Raw genomic sequence first — 21,785 nt, 5'->3', positions numbered from 1 at the left:
CTACACGTCTTATAAGTACAATGTAAGAAATAAGATAACAAAATTAAAAAATAATTTATTCGTCGTACAAAGTACACACTTAGAAAATAAATTGCTTAAAAATTTCATACATCACAATCACTCAATTTGTACTATAAATTTAATAAAAAAAGAAAATATTCTCGTGGTACTCTCGAAACGTATTTTTTTTGGAAAAATTTTCCATCGTGTATTTAATACCTTTACCAATACACAGGTATTTCAGGTGCAAATAATCGCGATGAAAAATTTCGATATCCGTGAATTAATTATTATTACGTTGGGTTATTTTAATTTAAAAAGATAACGGTTCGTTTTATGCTTGATGTTACTTTGGTGTGGGTTTATTTTCGGTATCTTCATTACCACTTACACCTACTCTATAACTTTTCCTTTGAAAATGCTAAAAAAGAACAAATTTGGTTACTCCTACGATCAAATCAAAATTTATGGTGAAATTATTAATAGGTGTAATGCTTTAATCTTTTAGACTTTCTTTTTGAATTTTCTTAATGGTGTAATCAGACAGTGGCCTGGTTAGAATTTCTCCAAGAGAGGAGCAAAACAAGATTTCAAAGTACCTAGTCAAAATTGTAAATATGCAGCTAAAAATTCCTCATAACTATTTTTTTTTCAAGGCTCGTTAGTGAAATTTTTGAACCAAACACAGAAAACTTCAAGAATCATGCGTCAAATTTTACTCACTAAATTTCATTTTTCAACTTTTGGACAATTTTTGAACGTCGATTAGACAAAAAAAAACATAAAATTTTCATCAAATTGGCTAAAAATGTTGAATTTGATCAAGCTTGCATTTTTGAACACCTGAATTCAATTCTTCGACATTTTTTTGAACGATCTGGAAATGAATTTGTATAATTTGGGTTTGCATTTTCAGGGCTTATGAGAATCTTTTCAAAACTGGAGAATCCAAAAAATTTGCTGGAAGCTCCAGAATATCTCAAAAAGACAGCCAATTGACTTAAGAGGTGTGATCATTAGATTTTTTGATTTTTTTCACTCCCACTTTCTAAAGTTGTTGGTTTTTTATTTTCATGGAAACATATTCAATTTCAGTCTGTCAACTGAAAATTATCCAAGTGTTGCCAAAAGACCCCCCCCCCAACTGAAAAAAATTGAAAAAAATCACGGAATGGAATTCTTCTAAATGACCCCTCCCCACCCCTTTTCAAAAAAAAATCACTCTCATCGACCCCTCAAGCAATGTCCACGTCCTTGAGCAGAATCTCTTAAAGATTTAAAAAATTTAAAAAATTAAATAAAAGAGAAAATTGCATTAAGTACCTAACTTTTTTTAATTTCAAATTTCCACGCTAAGATTCCTCTAAATAACCTCCTAGTTTTGAGAAAACCGTTCTCCTGCAGTATCTCAAGTAATTCAAGTAATTTTTCTCCCACTGTGCGGACCCCCCCCCCCCAACAGGAGGTAAAATCAAACGAATTAAATAAAACACCGAAATGTTTCAAAAATATTCAACTTTTGTGAAAGAATAAATTTTCATGTGTGTTTTTTCAGAATGAAAAACCTCCGCTGATATTTCAGACATTGTTGGTCCTCCAGTAATGACCCCCCCCCCACCATCTTCGGTCTCGATCATAAAAAATGAAATGAAAGCATTTTTTCAAAACGTTGTTGGAATAGTTTTTGCTGCAAAGGAAAACTACATTTGTATTTAGAGAACTTTTTACATGTAAATTGAAAATTTGAAAAAAAAATGTCATCAATTTCTTCTTCATTAATTGTTTTTTTCATTTTTTCATATTACTTAACTTTGCTCGAGAGACTGGAGAATTTTTTTCTCGAAAAATGGGTCAATTAGGAAAACTTCTGACGCAGGAATTGTGAATTTTTAAAAAATCCATGCTGAATGTTTTCCTGTTTTTCATTTATCCCTTATCATTTTGATTTTTGATCGCATTTTTTCGAAATTTTCGAGGATCTTAGCATCATTTTTTGGACTTGAGACAATCAAAACTTCAAAGAATAACCGAAAAAGGTGATTTCAGAAATTACTTTCTTATATTCAATAATGACGAATTTTTCCGGAAATAGGCACTCAATCTCTGGAAACAATTTTAGTTGGATTCGACAAGGAACGCATTTTAAAAATCGTACCTAATAACTCGATAGAAAGGGACACAAGAATGATTAATCTGAGTTTGTGGACGCTAAATTCAATTTTTGAGTGATTTTCATAGTGATTTTTCAAGGACTAGATTATCCAAAAATCCACCGGAGACTCCAAAATGGTTCAAAAATCATCACCAATCAAACTAGGATGAGATCGAAAATAGATTTTAAACGACCTTTCACCTTTCTGGTTCAGTTTTATCTAATTTTGAGAGAATTTTTAAATTTTTTGAGAAAAAATAGAATCTATTTTTTTGGCAAATTTTCAAAATTTTGGAATTTTACTGTAAAAAAAAACTAAAAGAAGTAGAAAATTTTTTCAAGTAAGAATTATTTTTATACCTCGTTCAGTTTCTTTTCATCAGTTCAAATGCCGATCTTTATGAAAAAAATGATCAATTTTTAATTTTTTGTGAAATTTTCAATTTTTTTTGGGAAATTTTCAATTTTTTTGAGAAAAAACAGAATATATTTCCATTTTTTCAAAGGCAGATTTTCAAAGTTTTGAAATGTTACCAAAAAAAAAAAAAAAAAAATTAAAAAAAAGTAGAAAATTTTTTCAAGTTTCTAAGAATTATTTTCATACCTGGTTCAATTTCTTTTCTTCGGTTCAAATGCTGATATTTTTGAAAAAAAATAATGATACCTAAATTTTTTGAGTAAAAACAGAGCAGCTATTTCCATTTTTTTTTTTTGGAAAATTTTTAAAGTTTTAGAAAACTAGAACATTTTTGGGTCATAACTTCCGAAGATGAAACACATTGAGCTTTGAGCATTCACATACTTTCGTATCTCAGTGGAAAATGACTGAATCTGATAAGACCTGGTTAAATTTAGACATTCCATTCCATAAATGGATCCAATTTGACTTGATTGAATCTGACCAGATTCGAAGATACAGATTCTCGGATGCAATTTTATCTATTCCAGTTTAATCAGATTAGTTTTGACAGAGTCGAAAGTCACAGTAGTGGGGTAGGAGGGGGTGAGGGTCTCGTCCCCTCCCCTTTGGCTCATGGAAAAACTTTGGATTTGAACCTGCAAGAACAGATCTAAGAAGTCGTACTTAAATTGACTGAGAAGGTCACAAAGATAGTAAATAATCAAAGTTTTAAAAATGTTGAATTTCATTTTGAACTTTTCTTAAATAAATTTTCACACCCAGAAATTTTTTTAGAACTGTATACTTTTTCCCTCCTCAACTGTCAAACAATTCGCAAAACACATTTTGCTTTTCAAACTCATCATAAGATGTGTACAAGTAAGTAAACCACACCGGATCAAATTACACCTTCGTCAACAAATTCGCACAAACGTGTACAAATTATTCGAGCGTAATTCGACCTCAAACTTGGCGAGAATTTGACAATTCGTGTATCAGAGTCTTATACATATACCTACTACCCAAGTAAGTAGGTATTCTGCACAAGTGCACATCTGGCTCACACACATACGAGTATTTATCCATTTTAGACATAGGTCCAGGTTCACGACAAGTTTCAAAATTATACCATACGTGGGTATGGGGTTTACCTACACGTGTGCTTATAACGTCTAACGTGGCTAAGTTCAAGTTCAAATCGTTCTTAGGCGATAATTAGTTTTCAACTTCATGAGCTTTTGCCAACGATATAGGTAGGTACTTTACTGCTTACGTACCTAGTTATATACTGAGTTCACAAAAGGACGTAATTTTCTCGCACACACATTGCGGTCACTGGTGCGTTATTCGAGGAGTTCTGTGTTACCCTTTTCTCATTCACTTTTTCTAATAGAAAACCCAGCATCTAACAAATAAACCAGAGAAGAAAACATATCCTTGTGTAGGTACGTAGTTTTAGCCACCTTACAACAAAACACATTTCAGGTAGGTGTAAGAAGAAATAAGCTGTGTCATTTATAAAGATTTCTCATCTACAAGATGCCTGAAACAGGTAGGTATACAAAATTCATAATACCTGGCCAAATCCTTAAAAATAACCAACACAATTTGTAGCATAAAACGAACCATCACCTTATAATATTTATAAATCAAATTGAGTGTACAACATATAATCCGATCAACAACCGCACATCCGATGAGGATTTCTTTTTTTAATAAATTTTCCCTTTATTCCTAATTCAGTATGGCTCGTTCGACCCAAAAGGCAAAGTCGAACCATCCAATTGCAGGGTAATCGTGCACGTTGACATTCCCAGCAGCACGAGTATTAGTACATCCAACATATTATGGGTAAAAACTCAATCAACCTATACAACGATCAGACCGAGGGATAAAATTCGACTAAAAATGAGCTAAAGGGATCGGGCAATGAAGGGTAAAGGGATTGAGGGAAACCGTTCCAAAAAAAAAAAAAGAAAAAAAACAATACAAAATTGATTACAGCCTACAGTTACTGAAAAAAAATTTACGTATAAAAGTGTATTATTCGTAAAATTGGTAGTATAAAAATAATATCTGTCGCGGAGGGGGGTTTTCGGACTCCGACGACCTTTTTTTTTTCTTTTAGATACAACAAAATTTATATAGGTAAATAAAATAATGCAGGTATAATAATGAATAACTAAAAGTGAAAATATAAATAACAATGTAACGTTGAAAAAAAAAGTAATGAAAAAAAAAACGTAAAAGAATGTATTAATTAGGTAATATTTACACAATAAAACGTAACATTACTGCACATTGAGAAGATAAAAATGTCGAGAAGGGGACAGGGTAGGGAAGGGAAGGGTTATCTCTGTTTTTTGATTTTCAATATTTCCTTTTCTCTCTGACCTGACCGAAGTTGTTCCTTTTTTACAAAATTATGCCTGAACATGAATCAAAATCAAACGAATGGTTGCATTTTGAATTTATTCGAGATTCTGTATCTCATTATTTTTATTTCCGGGTTGTCTTTTCACGGTAGGTACCTCAAATTAAACAGATTTTTTCATTCAAATTTTAATAATATTTCTAGAAAATTCAAACTGACGCAAAAAATGAATCAAGATAATTATAAAATGGATTAAGAACCCCAAAAACAAGATCAAGGGTAGGCAGGATAGTCAAAAATGTGAAAATTTTGAAAATTTCGCTATTATTGGACGTTGATAATTTTTTGCACAAAATACGTGGCTAGGAAAATTCCTCGAGCCTGTTTTTCTACCACTTCCTCCTCTCTAAAAGGAACAGGGGTGTAAAATTTTTCAAGTTCATTTTAAAATCAGAAATTGGCAATTGAGAAAGAAGCACTGGGAAAATGTCCCATTTTTGGTAATTTTTTTCAAATTTTGGCAAACTTGCAAACTTTTCTTTTTTTATTTCACCGAAAGCTGAAATTTTCAGAACTATTTTTGGATGAAAAATCTACAAGAAGTTGGTCTGTTCTTCGAAATTTATTTGTATTCAGAAGGAGAAGGAGGAAGGGAAGGAGCTAGGTTGAATTTTTCAGATGAATTTACTTTCGAAAAAAACTGCAAGTGAAGTTTGAATAAAAAAACTTCAAACTTTTTAAAATTTTAATCATTTGTGATTTTTGGAGGGCGGTGGTGAGGGGGGGATGGAGGGGAAGTTTAATCAAAATATTCAAAATTTGAACGATTTACCATTTTGCAAGATCTTTTCAAAATTTCGGTCGAATTTCTCTTTTGTTTTTATATTCAAGGAAGAAGGAAAGGAGGAGGAGATTTTTCGGAATTATTTCCTGATCTAAAGCAACAAAACGAAAATGTTTAGATCTTGAAAATTTTCCTCTTTTATAAATTTTTTTAGGGGAAGAGAGGAAAGAGCAGAGGAGGAGAAATAGATATTATGTAGTTCAATAAAATTTATCTATTCGCCAGATTTTTTGTGATTGAAAATTTTGGTCACAACTCACGAACATTTTTTTTTTTTTTGGTATTTGAGTAGAAAATTAGGAGGGGTAGAAGAGGGAAGTTAGCATTTTTCAAAAGAACTTTCTGCAGAAAAAACAGAAATTGAAGTTTCAAAATGAAAAACTTGGATCATCAAAATTTTTCCATTTGTTTTCAGTGATTCGTTTTTTTAAATGAGAGAGAACGAGAGAAGAGAAAATTGAGGCGCAAAGTTGAATAGAAAAATTTTAAATTTGAACAATTTATTCATTTTGGAAGAACCTTTTGACAATTTTGGTCTAAATTTGTCGTTTATTTTCATATTTGAGAGGAGGAAGGAGGAGAAGGAGGAGGGAGAGCGATTTCTTGGAGCTATTTCCCAATGAAAAGCTGCAAAAAAATGTCTAGATCTGAAAAATATTTTGATTTCAATCATTTTTTAGGGAGAGGGGAAAGGGAGAGCATTAAATAAAATACATAGATATGTTTATTTTGCAAGATGTTTGCTGTCTTCAAGTTTTTTTTGTTTTTTTTTTTTGTGGAAAGGGAGGAGGGTGTGATCATATTTTGGAGATGTTTCTTGTTGAAAAAAATATCAAAAAAAAGTTGTGGTTGAATTTTTTCCGATCTTTAAAACTTTTTCATTTTGATGAATGATTTGTTGTTTTGGAACAGAAGAGAAGAGAAGAGAAGAGAAGAGAAGAGAAGAGAAGAGAAGAGAAGAGAAGAGGGGCTTTAGAGGGTTCAGTTGAATGAAAAATTTGAAATTTGAACAAATCCTTCTATTTGTACGATTCTTTGAAAAATTTTAGTCTCAGCTTTCTGAAGTTTTGTTTCGTATTCGAGATGAGGAAGAGGGGGGAGAAGGGGGTATTTTCTGATAGAAATTTTCTATAAAAATTTTAAGGATCTCAAAATATTTTCAATTGTATTTTGGGGGGAGGGAGGGAAGGGATTCGAGAGGAAAATTAAACAACATTCATCGATTTCCGATCTTTTTTTTTAAAATTTTTGCCCCCAACTGCTTGTTTGCTTTCATTCTTAGCAGGAGAAGGAGGAGGAGGTGGAGGAGGAGGAGGAGAAGGAGGGAGGGAGAGGGGAGTTTTCCTGATTTTTTAGAGCTATTTTCTGTTCAATGAACTGCAAGTGGTCGGGATAAGAAAAAATATTTAAAATTTCTCAACTTTCGCTGATTGCTTTATTTTTATGAGAGGAGGGAGGGGGAAGTTCAGTGCACTGACACGTCATCATTTTGTCTTTTTCTTAAAGAAGTTGAGTATCAAAATATTTTAAATTATAATTTTTTGGGGTGGGAGGGGGAGGAATAGTGGAGGAAAATTGAACAAAATTCTTCGATTTACGAAATTTTTTTTTGAATTTTTGCCCACAACTTGTTGTTTATTTCATTTTTTGCAGGAGGAGGAGGAGGAGGAGGAGGAGAAGGAAGACGAGGAGGGAGGGAGAGTGGGTGGGAGAGGAGAGTTGTCCTGATTCTTTAGAGCTATTTTCTGTTCAATGAACTGCGAGTGGCCAGGATAAGAAAAAATATTTAAAATTTTCTCAATTTGCGACCATTGCTTTATTTTTATGAGAAGAGAAGGGGGGGAGTTCAGTGCACTGATACGTCATCATTTTATATTTTCCTTATAGAAGTTATACATCTTTTCTTCTCAATAAATTCTTCATTTTTTTTGCACAAAAATTTTTATTATTTGAGGTTTTTTCACGTTAGATAAATTCAAAATTGTTCATTTTTTTAAGATTTATTTTTGTCAACTTGAAGCTCTCTTTGAGAAGCTTAGAGTTTCTCATAAATAAAGCGAATTTAAATTGAAACAACGCTTGAAAAATTTCGATTTTAATTTTTCACGATTTTTGGTGATATTTTTATTATTTGAGGTTTTTTCACGTTAGATAAATTCAAAATTGTTCATTTTTTTAAGATTTATTTTTGTCAACTTGAAGCTCTCTTTGAGAAGCTTAGAGTTTCTCATAAATAAAGCGAATTTAAATTGAAACAACGCTTGAAAAATTTCGATTTTAATTTTTCAGGATTTTTGGTGATTTTAAGCTAAGTTGAACTTTCATTTGAAAGGGTTAAATGTTTTTCATTTTCCTCGAACAGCTGATTCAAGAAAAAAGCAAAAATTGAAAAATTATAAAAATTATATATTTTATCAGAAGCACTTTGGAGGATCTTCATTTATCTTTTGAAGGAGTCGAAAACTTTCAACGCAATTTCTCATCGTGAAATTTTCAATTTTCAACTCCCCTCCTCTTTCCCCTCTCCATAAAAACATTGAACTGCATTTCGAATTTCAGTTTTCCCCAAAAAGAAACAACTTTGAGAACTCGACAACGAACCAAAAAAAAATCAAAAATCAGAGTACAACCTCGAGGGTAAAAGGGGCACAGGGAACCGTGTACGTATTAAACTATACGATGTATTATTACAATCATTAGTAGTACTGCAGTCACCTATTCGGGTTTAAAAGGCTATAAATAATTAATAAACAATGAATTACGGTCGCCGATATCGTCAACGATGATATCGTAAACTGCAAAGAAGTCGAATTCAACTCGGCGCACTTTCCTATAACACAAAAATACCCGAAAACGTCGCGTTATCGTTTAAAATTATAATATTTTACGAATTTATCACTACAGTGTTTAGCAGAAAAAGCGTCGCTATATAATACTCGTATAAGGTGCTGAGGAGGCGATACAGGGGAGGGGGGCAAGCGAAGCAATAAAATCGCGTACTATATACGCGCATTTATCCAAATTTAAAAGGCGAACACGTATAGTGAAATCGTAATTCATATAGCCTATAAGAGTGGGAATGGCGATGGCGATGCGATGTGAGGGGGATCGGAACTTTTAAAATCCTAAGCTGCACTTTACTCGTACCCGCACGAGGTTTATATGGAAAAATGTATACGAATTGGCGAAAGAATTACTATATCACGATATGAGCAAACAATCGATCCCTCTTGCTCGTTTGCCGCGCGATACCTATTCTAGGTAGGTATAAGTAGATACCTATATTATACATAGTATAAGGGAAAATGCTGCTTTATACATTGTTGTAAATTCTTTACCACACAACCCTCGTTTTTCCGGTTTTATTCGCTCTGACGATTACAACAATAAAACCTGTCGAACAGGATAAGATTTACACGTTCATTAAATTTTTCTTCCATTGGTGTACCCACCATTGAAATACTGATACTTTGGCTGCGAATTGCTTGTATCGACCTAGAGTATGGATTTGTTTGGTGTTTTTTTTTTAGACGTTAACCCGAAATTTATTCCTAGGTAGCCTAGTTCTCCAGTTAGCCCTTCGATCGCTATAACTATGATCATATGGGGCTAAGAATTATTATTTTAGGTCCACGTAGGTATACCTAAATGGCACATACATCACTGTAAAGATGTTAGAATTTGTTTTGTTTTTCTCCTCTGCCCTTTTTCATTATTGTTTAATTTATGGCTGTTATGTGGCGACGTGTTTTCCTTTCGATTCTATGCTAATTTGCGTTTCTGGTGTGAATAAGATTTATATATACGAACCATCGAGTCAGCGACCCCCCAAAATGCATACGAGCTGCTCAGAAGGGAATACGAAAAAGGACTTGTGGTGTGAGTGTCTCATAGACCCTTATTTCATTTCGCCATAAATCAATAGCGTGTAGACTCGAATTGGATCATTTGAAAATGTATCTAATCCTATGTTTATATTTAGGTTTTCAGAAGCTTAGTGATCTCTTTCTGTAGGAATGTTTTTCCCCTTTCACCTCTGAAATACTTAAGTACCCAAGTTTAGTTAAATCTGTGTTGGAATTGACGAGTTGATTCTAGTATTCAAGGAAGGTGTTTGATACAAGTGTATTTTGAAAGTTTTACACTCCAAAATGTAGAGAAGCAAGTTCCACAGATTGAGAAACCAACTGATGGATCATGCATTGAATAAAAAAAGAAAAAAAAAAAACAACAATTCAGAAAAATAATTTCGTAAACTTAAGGTAAATTAGAAGCTACAATTTCTTATTTCTTTTTAGTCATTCGTGAATGATTCGTTCATTGAGAGGAGTCAGACATTCACAAGAGTATCATTCGGTAAAAAAGAAATCCAAGAATCATGAGCAAAAATTGATTTGACAGTTCAAATCACTGATTTTTTCAGTCGTTCTCGAACGATTCGTTCACTTGTTGGAGTCAGTCACAGACAGTTACCAATAAATCATTGATTGAGATGAAGATTTTTTTAAATACATACCTATCTATCTATTTCGTGAAGTTGATTCAAAAGCCTAGATTATTTGATTCTTTTTTTTTCAGTCGTTCGTGAACGATTCGCTCACAGAAGGTGTCAGTCATTTACCGAGAGTGATTTAGAAAAAGAATAGATTTAGGAGAATCATGCGTCAGATTGAATTACGAGTATGATCACAGAACCACGAATTAAAATTTTTCTGAGTCGTTCGTGAATGATTCGTTCATTTAGGTCAGTTAGTAATGAGTAATAAATCATTGATTTCAAAAAAGAACTTATGAAAATTATTTGAAAAATTGATTTTAAAGTTTAGGTCACTCGTTTCTTTTTTCAAATCGTTCGCGAACGATTCGTTCAATGAGAGGAATGAGTCATTTTCCCGAGAAACACGAATCACATACGGAAAAAATTCATGAAATTATTTGTAGATTTGTTTCAAAATTCAAATTACGAGTCTTCTTCTTTCAGTCGTTCGTGAACGATTCGTTCATTGAGAGGAATCATTCATTCAACAGAGTATCATGTGAAGAAGAAAAAAAATTAGAAAAAAACAGTTTTTAAAAGGTATCTCAATCACATCACTGATTTTTTGATATAAGTCGTTCGCGAACGATTCGTTCATTGAGAGTAATCAGTCATTTGACCGAAGATCACCGATCACATATACAAAAAAAATTGATAAAATATTATTTGTAATTTTTTTTTCAAAGTTCAAATCAGGAGTTTTTTTTCAGTCGTTCGTGAACGATTCGTTCATTGAGATGAATCATTCATTCAACAGAGTATCATGTGCAGAAGACAAAACATTAAAAAAAACTAAATCCCTAGTTTTTAAAAGCTATCTCAATCACATCAGTGATTATTTGTTTTAAGTCGTTCGCGAACGATTTGTTCATTAGGAGTAATCAGTCATTTGTCCGAAGATCACGAATCACATAAGGAAAAAATTGATGAAATTTTATTTGTAATTTTTTTTTCAAAGTTCAAATTACGAGTCTTTTTCTTCGAGTCGTTCGTGAACGATTCGTTCATTAAGAGGAATCATTCATTCAACAGAGGGAACAGAGCATGTTCAGAAGAAAAAAATAAACAAAAAATAAATCCCTAGTTTTTTAAAAGGTATCTAAATCACATCAGCGATTTTTTGTTTCAAGTCGTTCGCAAACGATTCGTTCATTGAGAGGAATAAGTCATTTGCCCGAAGATCACGTATCACTTACGGAAAAAGTTGATTAAATTAATTTGTGATTTGTTTTCAAAGTTCAAATTACGAGTCTTTTTCTTTCAGTCGTTCGTGAACGATTCGTTCATCGAGAGGAATCATTCATTCAACAGAGTATCATTTGAAGAAGAAAAAAATCAAAGAAAAGGAAATACGTAGTAAAACTGGTTAAAAAGATGTCTCATTCTCAATCACATCATTGGTACGTTTTCTGTTTCAAGTCGTTCGTGAACGATTCGTTCATTAAGAAGAGCACCAAGTGAGTCATTTACTATACCAGAGCAAATATCATTCAAAAATAATAGTGGAAATTCAAGAAAATCATGTCTAAAATATTGATCAAACAGCCCAGATCAATTTATTCGGCCAGTCGTTCGCGAATGATTCGTTTATAAAAGTGAATTCGGTCAGTTACCAACAACAACAAATCGTTACTTGAAAACCAATATTTTTTTAAAAAGTGCAAAATTGATTCAAAAACTCAGATTATTTGTTTCTATTTTGAAGTCGTTCGCGAACGATTCACTTGTATTAACAGGAGTTTTTCATTTACAAGTGCATCATTCAAGAATAAAAAAAGAAATCTCAAATAGGTAACAAAGTGTAGGTAAAACTGCGTAAAAAAAAACTCAACTCCTTTTTTCTTATTTTCAGCAGTTCGCGAACGATTCGTTCACGAAGCGAAGTTAGTCTGTTACTGGGGTATGATTCATGAATGAAATAAGTAAACGAATAAGAAATTAAATCTCAGAAAACGACTTGTAGGTAATGATGAATTAAAAATTCAAATAATTCGGATTATCTCATAGTCGTTCACGAACGATTCGCTCATTGAGCTGAGTAAGTCAGCTGAGTATGCGTCTGATGAATTGATTTAGAAAACAGATTTACTTAGAACAAAAATTTGTAAAATTTATTCAAAAAATCATATCATAATAGTATGTTTTTTTGAGTCGTTCGCGAACGATTCGCTTATTTGGAGGAGTTGATCGTCCGAACGTGAGTTAGTCATCAGTATAACAAAATATCATTCCTTCAAGAGTAAACAAATTCGAAAAAATCAATTTAAAACTTGAGAGTGCAAATCACTCGTTTTTTCTTTCAGTCGTTCGCAAACGATTCGTTCACTGAACACATTGAATCAGTTACTGATGAATTATTGATTTAGAAAACAGTATCAGAACAATAATTTGTAAAAAAGTTGATTAAAAAGATCACATCATTGGTTCCTTACTTTCAGTCGTTCGCGAACGATTCGCTCATTCAGTGGAGTTGAAGTTGTTCATTTACCATTGTATCAACCATTCATCATTCACTTGGAAATTTAAAAAAAAAAAACAACAAAAAAACAGAAAATGAGACGTGATCTTGATTTAAATATCCAAATCACTTGCTCTTCTTCCAATCGTTCGCGAACGATTTGTTCATACTGCGTTAATTTATCATTTTCACAAATGAATCACTCGACCATCAGAAAATTAAATCCAAGAAAAACATGGATAATTTGGTTTAAAAGTTCTAACAATTCGTTTCTCTTTTAGAGTCGTTCGCGAACGATTCACTCATTCAGTGGAGTTGGTCATTTACCATTGTATCAACTATTATTCATTCACTTGAAAATTGAAAAACAAAAAAAAAAAAACAGGAAATGAGACGTGATTTTAATTTAAATATTCAAATCACTTGCTCTTCTTTCAATCGTTCGCGAACGATTTGTTCATACTGCGTTAATTTGCCATTTTCACAAATGAATCACTCGACAATCAGAAAATTAAATCCAAGAAAAACATGGGTGAATTTGAATGGTATAAAAGTTCTAACAATTCGTTTCTCTTTTAGAGTCGTTCGCAAACGATTCACTTCTTCAGTGGAGTCGGTCATTCACTTTGCCAGTGTATCATTTACAAATGAAAAAAAAAATCCTAGAAATTGATGCAAAATCGACTTAAAAATAATCAAATCACTCGTTTTTCATTCAGTCGTTCGCGAACGATTCGTTCAGTAAGCCGAATCGGTCAGTTACTATTGGATCACTAATTTTAAAAAAATATTCAGAAAAGAACAAAAATCTGTAAAATTGATTTGAAATATCAAATTATGGGTCTTTTTATTTTAATCGTTCGCGAACGATTCGTTCATTGAGTAGAATTTTATTTATCATTTACAAATGAATCACTTGATCGTCAGAAAACGAAATTCAACGAAATAATGCTTAAAATTTGATTTCAAAGCTCAAACGACTCGTTTTTACTCTTAAGTCGTTCGCGAACGATTCGTTCACAAAACAGAGTCGATCGTTACCAATGAACAAATTGCTGACTACGAAAAAAGTATTCCAGAAAACAACTCATAATATTTTTCAAAAGCTCTCCTGATCACTCGTCACTTTGTTTTCTGTCGTTCGCGAACGATTCATTTATTCAGTGGAGTCGATCATTCACTTTGCCAGTGTATCATTCACAAATGAAAAAAAAATCCTAGAAAATGATGCAACATCGACTTGAAAATTCAAATCACTCGTTTTTCATTCAGTCGTTCGCGAACGATTCGTTCACCAAGCCGAATCGGTCAGGTACTATTAGATCACTGATTTTGAAAAAATATTCAGAAAAGAACATAAATTTGTAAAATTGATTTAAAATCTCAGATTATTGGTCTCTTTTTTTCAATCGTTCGCGAACGATTCGTTCATTGAATGGAATTCATCATTTACGAATGACTCACTCGATCGTCAAAAAACGAAATTGAACAAAATAATGCATAAAATTTTGATTTAAAATCTCAAACGACTAGTTTTTACTCTTAAGTCGTTCGCGAACGATTCGTTCACAGAACAGAGTCGATCGTTACCAATGAACGAATTACTGACTATGAAAAATGTATTCAAGAAAACAACTCATAATATTTTTCAAAAGCTCGCCCGATCACTAGATACCTGTTTTCAGTCGTTCGCGAACGATTCTTTCGCGGAATTGAACTAATCATTCACAACCATAGTACTTTTACCTCAAAAAGTTTCGGAAAAACGAAAATATTCGCGAATATTTTTCAACTTAAAAATTATTTTCTTCGACTGTCAAAGATGGAAAACCCAACAGATTTCAGTATGTACCTATAAATTTGAAAATTCGAGTTCATTGACCCATGAATCCTCCCAAATCCAAGACATAGAAAGGTTGAAGTGATTCATGGTTCATTCATCAATTCCTAGCTAACATTTGATAGATTTTTTTTCTAGCTTTGCCACTCCAAATACACAATATCGTCACATCTCATCAACAATCCACCTATGGTTCAATTGTTATTCGCCAATTCGCTGTAAATTACATCGCACCGCAAGTAAATATAATGGCAACAAGCGTATTGCACTATAGGTTCCTAGCTCAAGTACGAAAGAAAAAACCGCAAATAAGAATAAATAAAATTCATTGTACCCACCATTATAACAAGCAAATAGCAAAAAAATGAAAAAAAGAAGCGAAAAAATTGCAACAACAAGATGTAAAAGGTATAGCATACCTGCGCCACCAATTGGCGTGATATTAAACGATAGAGCACCATCGAGACCTGGTACAGAGCCACGATGACACGTATCCGAAGTACTCGTGAAGTGTATGAGAGAAGAATCCTCGTTCGTTTGGTACATAAAACAGTAACGACGTACTCCTCTTGAAGTACGACTTAATGGAGTCGTAACGAGGTAGTGTATACTCGAATTTCGACTAACATTGTGACTCCAAGAACCGTGGCATAAGTACACTACACAATAATATAGAAAATACTCGAGTTAGACAAATTTTTTTCTATATCGTTGACTCGACGAGAATGTGTGAGGGGGGAGGGGGAGTATTCTGGACTTGAATAATATCGAATCATCTACAGAACTTTTTTTTTAGAATCTTGAAGTTTTTTTTTATCAAGCCTCGAGAACTGAGTCCCTCTTCTTTTTTTGGGCATTGGGAATATTTGGAATGAATTCCACAATTTCTCATTTTATTCCACCTCAGAAGCCAATTAACAAATCGAACTTGCGGCCAAAATTGACCAAACAATTCCAGAATTTCCCCCTCTCCCCCTCAACTCCCAACTCGTACGAAAGCAAACTTACCAGAAATGATATCAGACGAGAACAAGGGGCAATCGGATCTGAATTCCATGGTATCCGGCGAACGGCAGCCGAAATATAATTTATTGAAATTCAAAATACAAGAATTCTTCTTCTCTTGACCCGTACTTCGTGTCATTTCCCTCTTAGCTCTTATTCGATTATCGAGTTTTCTTTTGGCATTTAACAGGTAACGAGCAGCGACCCGTTGTCGTCGATCTTCTAAACTAATTCTTACACTTTCGTCGCCGCTGGTTTCGTTATTCGAGTCGTAGTACAACTCGTGATCCGTGTTGGTAAAATTCGGTTTATTCTCGTTCCACGACGACACAGCAGAACGACGAGAAACGAATTTCGCGTAATTAACGTATCTCTTTGAAATTTTTCTTTTCGCGTACTCGACGACGTTGTCTGCATCGAAAGCAGAAGGACCGCCGCTCGTCGCCGTCCTGTAGCCGAAGCCGGAGCTCGAAGACGACGAACGCTGCTGTAGTTCTTGTTTTATTTGATTGTCGGATTTGAAAAAGTTTTGTGACAAATTATCGGAATAAGTTCCCATTATATCTACGGACGATAAGTAAGGTCGTTTTCCGGGGTTCTCTTCCGAAGTGAATTTTTCCGAAACGCTTTGCTCCATTCCGCTGACGCCGTTGACGCGAAAATTTCCAAAAAACGGACATACTTTCGTTTCCGGTTCCGGCGCTGCAACATTTCGAGCAAGAAATTTTAAGTCGTTGTGTCAGTCGTGAAGGGGATGGGGAGAATGAAACACGAGCAACAATTTATCTAGCGCTAATGTATCAATTTATGTTATATGTACAGTGTACAGTGCTGGTACAGTTAGAAATTCTTCAAAAAATTTTATGGAACATTTTGTTTGGAATTTATTATACTTACTCACTAACGTGATGAAAGGCGTTTTATCTGCATCGAAATAATTGGGATGGCAGGCATCTTCTAGTCGTTTGGCAGGAGCACCTGTGACATAAAGAAAAAAGAAAAAAATATATTTACTCGTGTATGTACTTGATTCTTACGTGCTTATTTTACATTTCATACTTATTAATTTTTTTACACTATTTCTTCGGTTAAGATTTTCATTGCTTGAACGGACATTTTAAAATTACTGAATTAGTAAGCGAGCCCGCATAAGAATCTATTGCACCCCCTCTTCCATCCTCCTGGACAACTTTTTTCTTAAAGGGGGAGTCCTAAGGAACATTTCCAGCCCTTGTCCTCAAAAAAAAAGTTGCCATACTTACAAAATGGCGGCCATTTTGATTGGTAGGTCACCCGAAATCGCGGATTTTGCGTTCCAACATAGGACTTGCCCGAAATGTTTTAAACCTTACAACGATAGATCAAAAGATCAGGCAAAAATTCATCACCTGTCAAAATTTCAAGTGCTGAAGTGCCTTTTTCGATTTTTGGCGAATTTTTAAAAATCAAATTTAGGCCGAAAATGAGGGAAAAAATCAAAATTTTACCAAATTGACCAAGAAAGCTAAAATTTGGGATATATCCTATTTTTGACTTGCCAAATTGATTGGAAACTGTTTCAAACCGATTTGAGCAGTTCTGTAGTCTTCAGCAGATTTTTGAAACTCGAAATTCCCACAAAATTACATCAAATGGAGTTGGGAAGCCGAAATTTATTCTGCAAACTAATTTCGATACACTACGAAGTCGACTGCAGGTGGATTTCAAGTCGTTTTGGAGCCTCCAGCGATTTTTTGAAAATTACTGGAGCCTCCAGTAGATTTTTGAAACTTAAAATTTCCCCAAAATTTCATCAAACGGAAATGGAAAGCCGAAATTTATTCTGCAAACTATTTCAATACACTACGAAGTCGTCTGCAGGTGGATTTAAATTCGTTTTGGAGCCTCTAATGGCGTTTTTTGAATAATTGAAGTTTCCAAAAAGTAGCTGAAAGCTTAAAACCATTTGAAACATGAAACCACTATGCGGTTGACTTCATATCGTATTGAAATTAGTTTGCAAAGTAAATTTCAGCTTGCCAACTCCATTTGATGAAATGTTGTGGGAATTTCAAGTTTCAAAAATCTGTTGGAGACTCCAGTAATTTTCAAAAAGTCGCTGGAGGCTCTAAAATGACTTGAACTCATCTGAAGTCGTCTTCAAAGGGTGTTAAAACTAGTTTTCATTGTAAATTTCGGCTTTCCATTTCCGTTTGGAGAAATTTTAGGTTTCAAAAATCTACAGGAGGCTCCAGTAATTTTCAAAAAGTTGCTGGAGGCTCCAAAATGACTTGAACTCCCCCTGCAGTTGACTTCGTAGCGTATTGAAATCATTTTGCAGAATGAATTTCTGCTTTCCAACTCCATTTGATAAAATTTTGTGGGAATTCAGAGTTTCAAACATCTGCTGGAGGCTCCAGAACTGCTCAAAACGGGTTGAGACCATTTCCAATCGATTTGGCATGTCGAAAATAGGGTATATCCTCAATTTCAGCTTTCTTGGTCAATTTGGTAAAATTTTGATTTTTCCCTCATTTTTGGCCGAATAAATTGGATTTTCAAAAATTCACCAAAAATCGAAAAAGGCACTTTAGCACTTGAAATTTTGACAGGTGATGAATTTTTGCCTGATCTTTCGATCTACCTTTGTACAGATTGAAAAATGTCGTGCAAGTCGTATGTTGGAACGCAAAATCCGCGATTTCGCGGCTGACCTGTCAATCAAAATGGCCACCGTTTTGTAAGTAGGGAACTTTTTTTTTAGGACAAGGGCTAGAAATGTTCCTTAGGACTCACCCTTTAAGAAAAAAGTTGTCCACGAGGATCGACGGGGGGGGTGCAATAGATCCTTATGCGGGCTCTTCGACTAAATGGAAAGTTGGATTTCATGATCAGAAATCTTGATGGAATTTTTAAATCTATACTTCACCCTTAACCCCCCTACCCCCTCAAATTTAATGAAATTGCAATTTTTGGGGAGAAATATGATCTTTGACAGTTTTAAACTTTAATAATTTTTCAATCTTATGAAAAAAATCGAGAAAAACTTGAAAAAACTCATCAATTTTATTCCATTTTGAAATTTAAAAATGATTGAAAAAGTGGTATCACTATAGATTGGAATATTCTGTATTATTTTGCATTTCTCAAACTCGTTGTTTAGAAATTCTTCATAATTTTTTTATTCTATGATTGGAGTTTTCAAATCTTTGTATTTTATTTTTCGAAATAAATGTTTCTAATTCATTCGAAAATGTTTAATTCAGTTGTTTATTCAACTTTTCGGTAAACAGAAAATGAAGTTATTTGGCGAAGTTCGAAATAAAAAGAGGGCTTTATAGGCATGCATGGTAAAATGTTATAGACACTTAGTATTCTTTCGGCTTTTCATAATTTTTCGAAATTTGGCCCCTTTATAGGGGTAAGAGAGACATTGTGAGGTGGGACCTAAAAAGTAAGTTCATATTCGTACTCAGCGACCTCAAAAACGTACCATTTTTTATATCACTCGACTTTTCACGATATTTCAAAATTTGACCCCTTCTTTGGGGCACAGAGGGACATTGGGGGGTGCGACCCAAAAAATAAGTTCATATTTGTGCTTGGCGATCTCAAAAACATTCCATTTGATATATCACTCAACTTTTTAATGATTTTTTTGAAATTTTGGTCCCCTTGTTGGGGGACAGAGGGACATTTGGAGGTGGGATACAAAAAAATAAGTTCATATTCGTACTCAGCGACCTCGAAAACATACCATTCGATGTATCACTCGACTTTTCACTTTTTTTTCAAAATTTTAACCCCCTTTTTGGGGCACAGAGGGACATTGAGGAGTTGGACCCAGAAAATAAGTTGGTATTTGTATTCAGCGATCTCGATAACATACTATTCGATATATCGCATGTCCAGATTCGTGTTTCAGATATAATATGATTCAGTTGTGTGTTACTTGAAAAATCCAGCATCCCCCACCAACAACTCCTTGGGAGGGTTGCAAACCAATCAATGCTAGTGTGATTAATAGTTGGGTGAGTAGACTTTGTAAAAAAAAGTTTGAGCAAAAACGACTGATATTAAGTGGTAACTTTGATCAATTTATTGGACTGACTTTTTTTGAAACATTTACTCTTTCCATCCCTATTTTTGGACACCCCTCTTGAGGGATGGGTATAGAGCGTAAAATCAAATTGTCGAGAATTTGAAGGGGAACATTTTTAGTCATGGTAGTTTTTCTCGTAAACCTAATATTTTCGGAGTAAATCGCAAGAAACGTGAATCGGAACCGGTTTTAGCCCCCTAAAAAAATTAGCTCCAGGGTTAGGAGGATCGTTTTTTTTTTTTTGTTTTTTTTTTGGTAGTTCAGGGTGTTCATCTGAACACATTCCCGAAGAAAAAGTTGATGTGCCAATTTTTTCCTTTTTAAAATCGCTATTTGCCTGCTCTATAATTATGTTTAAAATTGGATTTGAAGAATATTGCCCTATTCTAAGGAGAAGTAATTATCAAGCAATTTTTCCTCAAGTTAATCATAGGTAAGTATGCATTTTGTTGGTAACGAAGTTATGTATTCATATTTTTCGCAGAAATGCGATCACTTATGAGAAGAGGTGCATACGTAACACCTTATATCAGTCGATATGTCGTCATGTACTTGAGTATGTTACTTAATTATAAACATTTTTCGCCGAATCTTGTATATATATATATACCTAATCCAATTCCACCTCATTATCATTCAATATAATTATGAATTCTGACATTGTTATACTCGTATCACTTTGAACAAGATTATCTCTTAGTCTTAGTGTATGTATTCGCACATCTAAGCAGGTAGTTATTGTGCAGCCAGTACTTGAGATACCTATATCAAATGCATCATCTCCTCTCGTCTCTCGAAAAGATTTTTTGTCGCGCCGGCTAAACGTATTTTAAGTGACAACGTACGAGTATATCTATATATCTAATCTAAAGCTGGTAAGTTTTAATCACTTTGTCTCACTTTTTTCATCAATTTTGAAGTGGCTCATTCCTACTTACGCGTGTGATGATCAATTATTTTTTTTTAAATTTTTATTTATTTTTTTGCAGAACAAACAAAAAATAGCTGCTTTACATAATATGCTTAGCTACGTGTGCTAGTCGTCAAGAAATCATGTATTTAAAACGACTATTTCATTTTACCATCTGGTCGAATCTTCTAACGACATTAATTTGTCATTTGCATGGGATTATTATCACCGACCAGTTATGATGCTACCAATTTACCTGAAAAAAATGTCATTCGTAGCACCTTGAATGATAATCAGAAAAGTGAAAAAATACTCTGAAACACATCCAGCGAATGGAATCATCTCTGAAATGACTCATGCCGTCAATGAAATACTGTCCGAATCATTGGAAAATGCAGAAAAAATTTTTAAAGAACTCAACTCAAGTGCATCGTTTTAAATGTAACGAATAAGTATGTATAATATGTAGGTACTTGCCTATGTAATGAATAAAATATAACACATCATTATTCTCATGTTAGTTTATTCACTACTAAATGTGTAGGTATAGATTTTTTTGAGAAAACATTAAGGTAAGTATGGCTATTCAATACATAATTTATGAAAATAGGTAGATAGCAAATTTTTCAGGAAACTGATGCCTATATTGTAGTCATTTGATTGAGGTGAATTTCAAGCAGACTTTCGAGTGGTTGGAATTGAAAAGTAGAGAGAGAAGAGTGAAAACAAAAGAGGAGGAGTTGAAAGAAGCAAAGGAGCGAAGCAGAAAATCTGCTAGAGTGGGCAACACAGATAGAAAACCAAAATAATCATGCTGAAACAAAATTGAAAAACAGAGAGCCAAAAGTGAAAGCAAAAGAGGAGGAATTGAAAAGAAGAGAAGATGAAGTACAGAAGAAAATGAGTGAAGCAGAAAATCAGAAAAAGTTGGCAATAGGAAAAGAAAATCGAAATAATGAGAGTAAGTCAACAGCACAAGCTATAAAGGATGCGATTGATTGGTTATTTTTTTAGTTGAGCACACAAAATGAAAAAGTAGAAACCATCAAAAGATGAACAATATATCCCTTGTAAGAGTCGCAACTGGATGAGGTACGTTGAAAAAGAGTTCCAAAAAGGCTACAAACGTCTAAAAAAAAAAAGCTTATGAACACTCATCTCAAGTGAATCATCTGAAATGTAAT

At 33.6% G+C, this 21,785-nt stretch overlaps 1 protein-coding gene across 2 annotated transcripts in view; it reads right to left on the bottom strand.

The window, feature by feature from the left end:
* Window positions 1-35: 35 nt before the first annotated feature.
* Window positions 36-21,785, bottom strand: part of LOC135834409 (uncharacterized) — a 532,193-nt gene continuing 510,443 nt past the window's right edge. For both annotated transcript variants that reach the window (XM_065348275.1, XM_065348274.1), the window contains 4 exons: window positions 16,508-16,588; window positions 15,614-16,312; window positions 15,025-15,264; window positions 36-8,600 (listed from right to left, as the gene is read on the bottom strand). In XM_065348275.1, the coding sequence (XP_065204347.1) occupies window positions 8,482-8,600; window positions 15,025-15,264; window positions 15,614-16,312; window positions 16,508-16,588 (1,139 nt within the window). In that variant the 3' untranslated portion in view covers window positions 36-8,481. The remainder of the gene's footprint in view (window positions 8,601-15,024; window positions 15,265-15,613; window positions 16,313-16,507; window positions 16,589-21,785) is intronic.

This window comes from Planococcus citri, chromosome 2 (genome assembly GCF_950023065.1).
Source record: "Planococcus citri chromosome 2, ihPlaCitr1.1, whole genome shotgun sequence".
Taxonomy (NCBI): Eukaryota; Metazoa; Arthropoda; class Insecta; order Hemiptera; family Pseudococcidae; genus Planococcus; species Planococcus citri.
The sequence above is the reverse complement of the archived record's forward strand: the minus strand, read 5'-3'. Positions and strand labels throughout refer to the sequence as shown.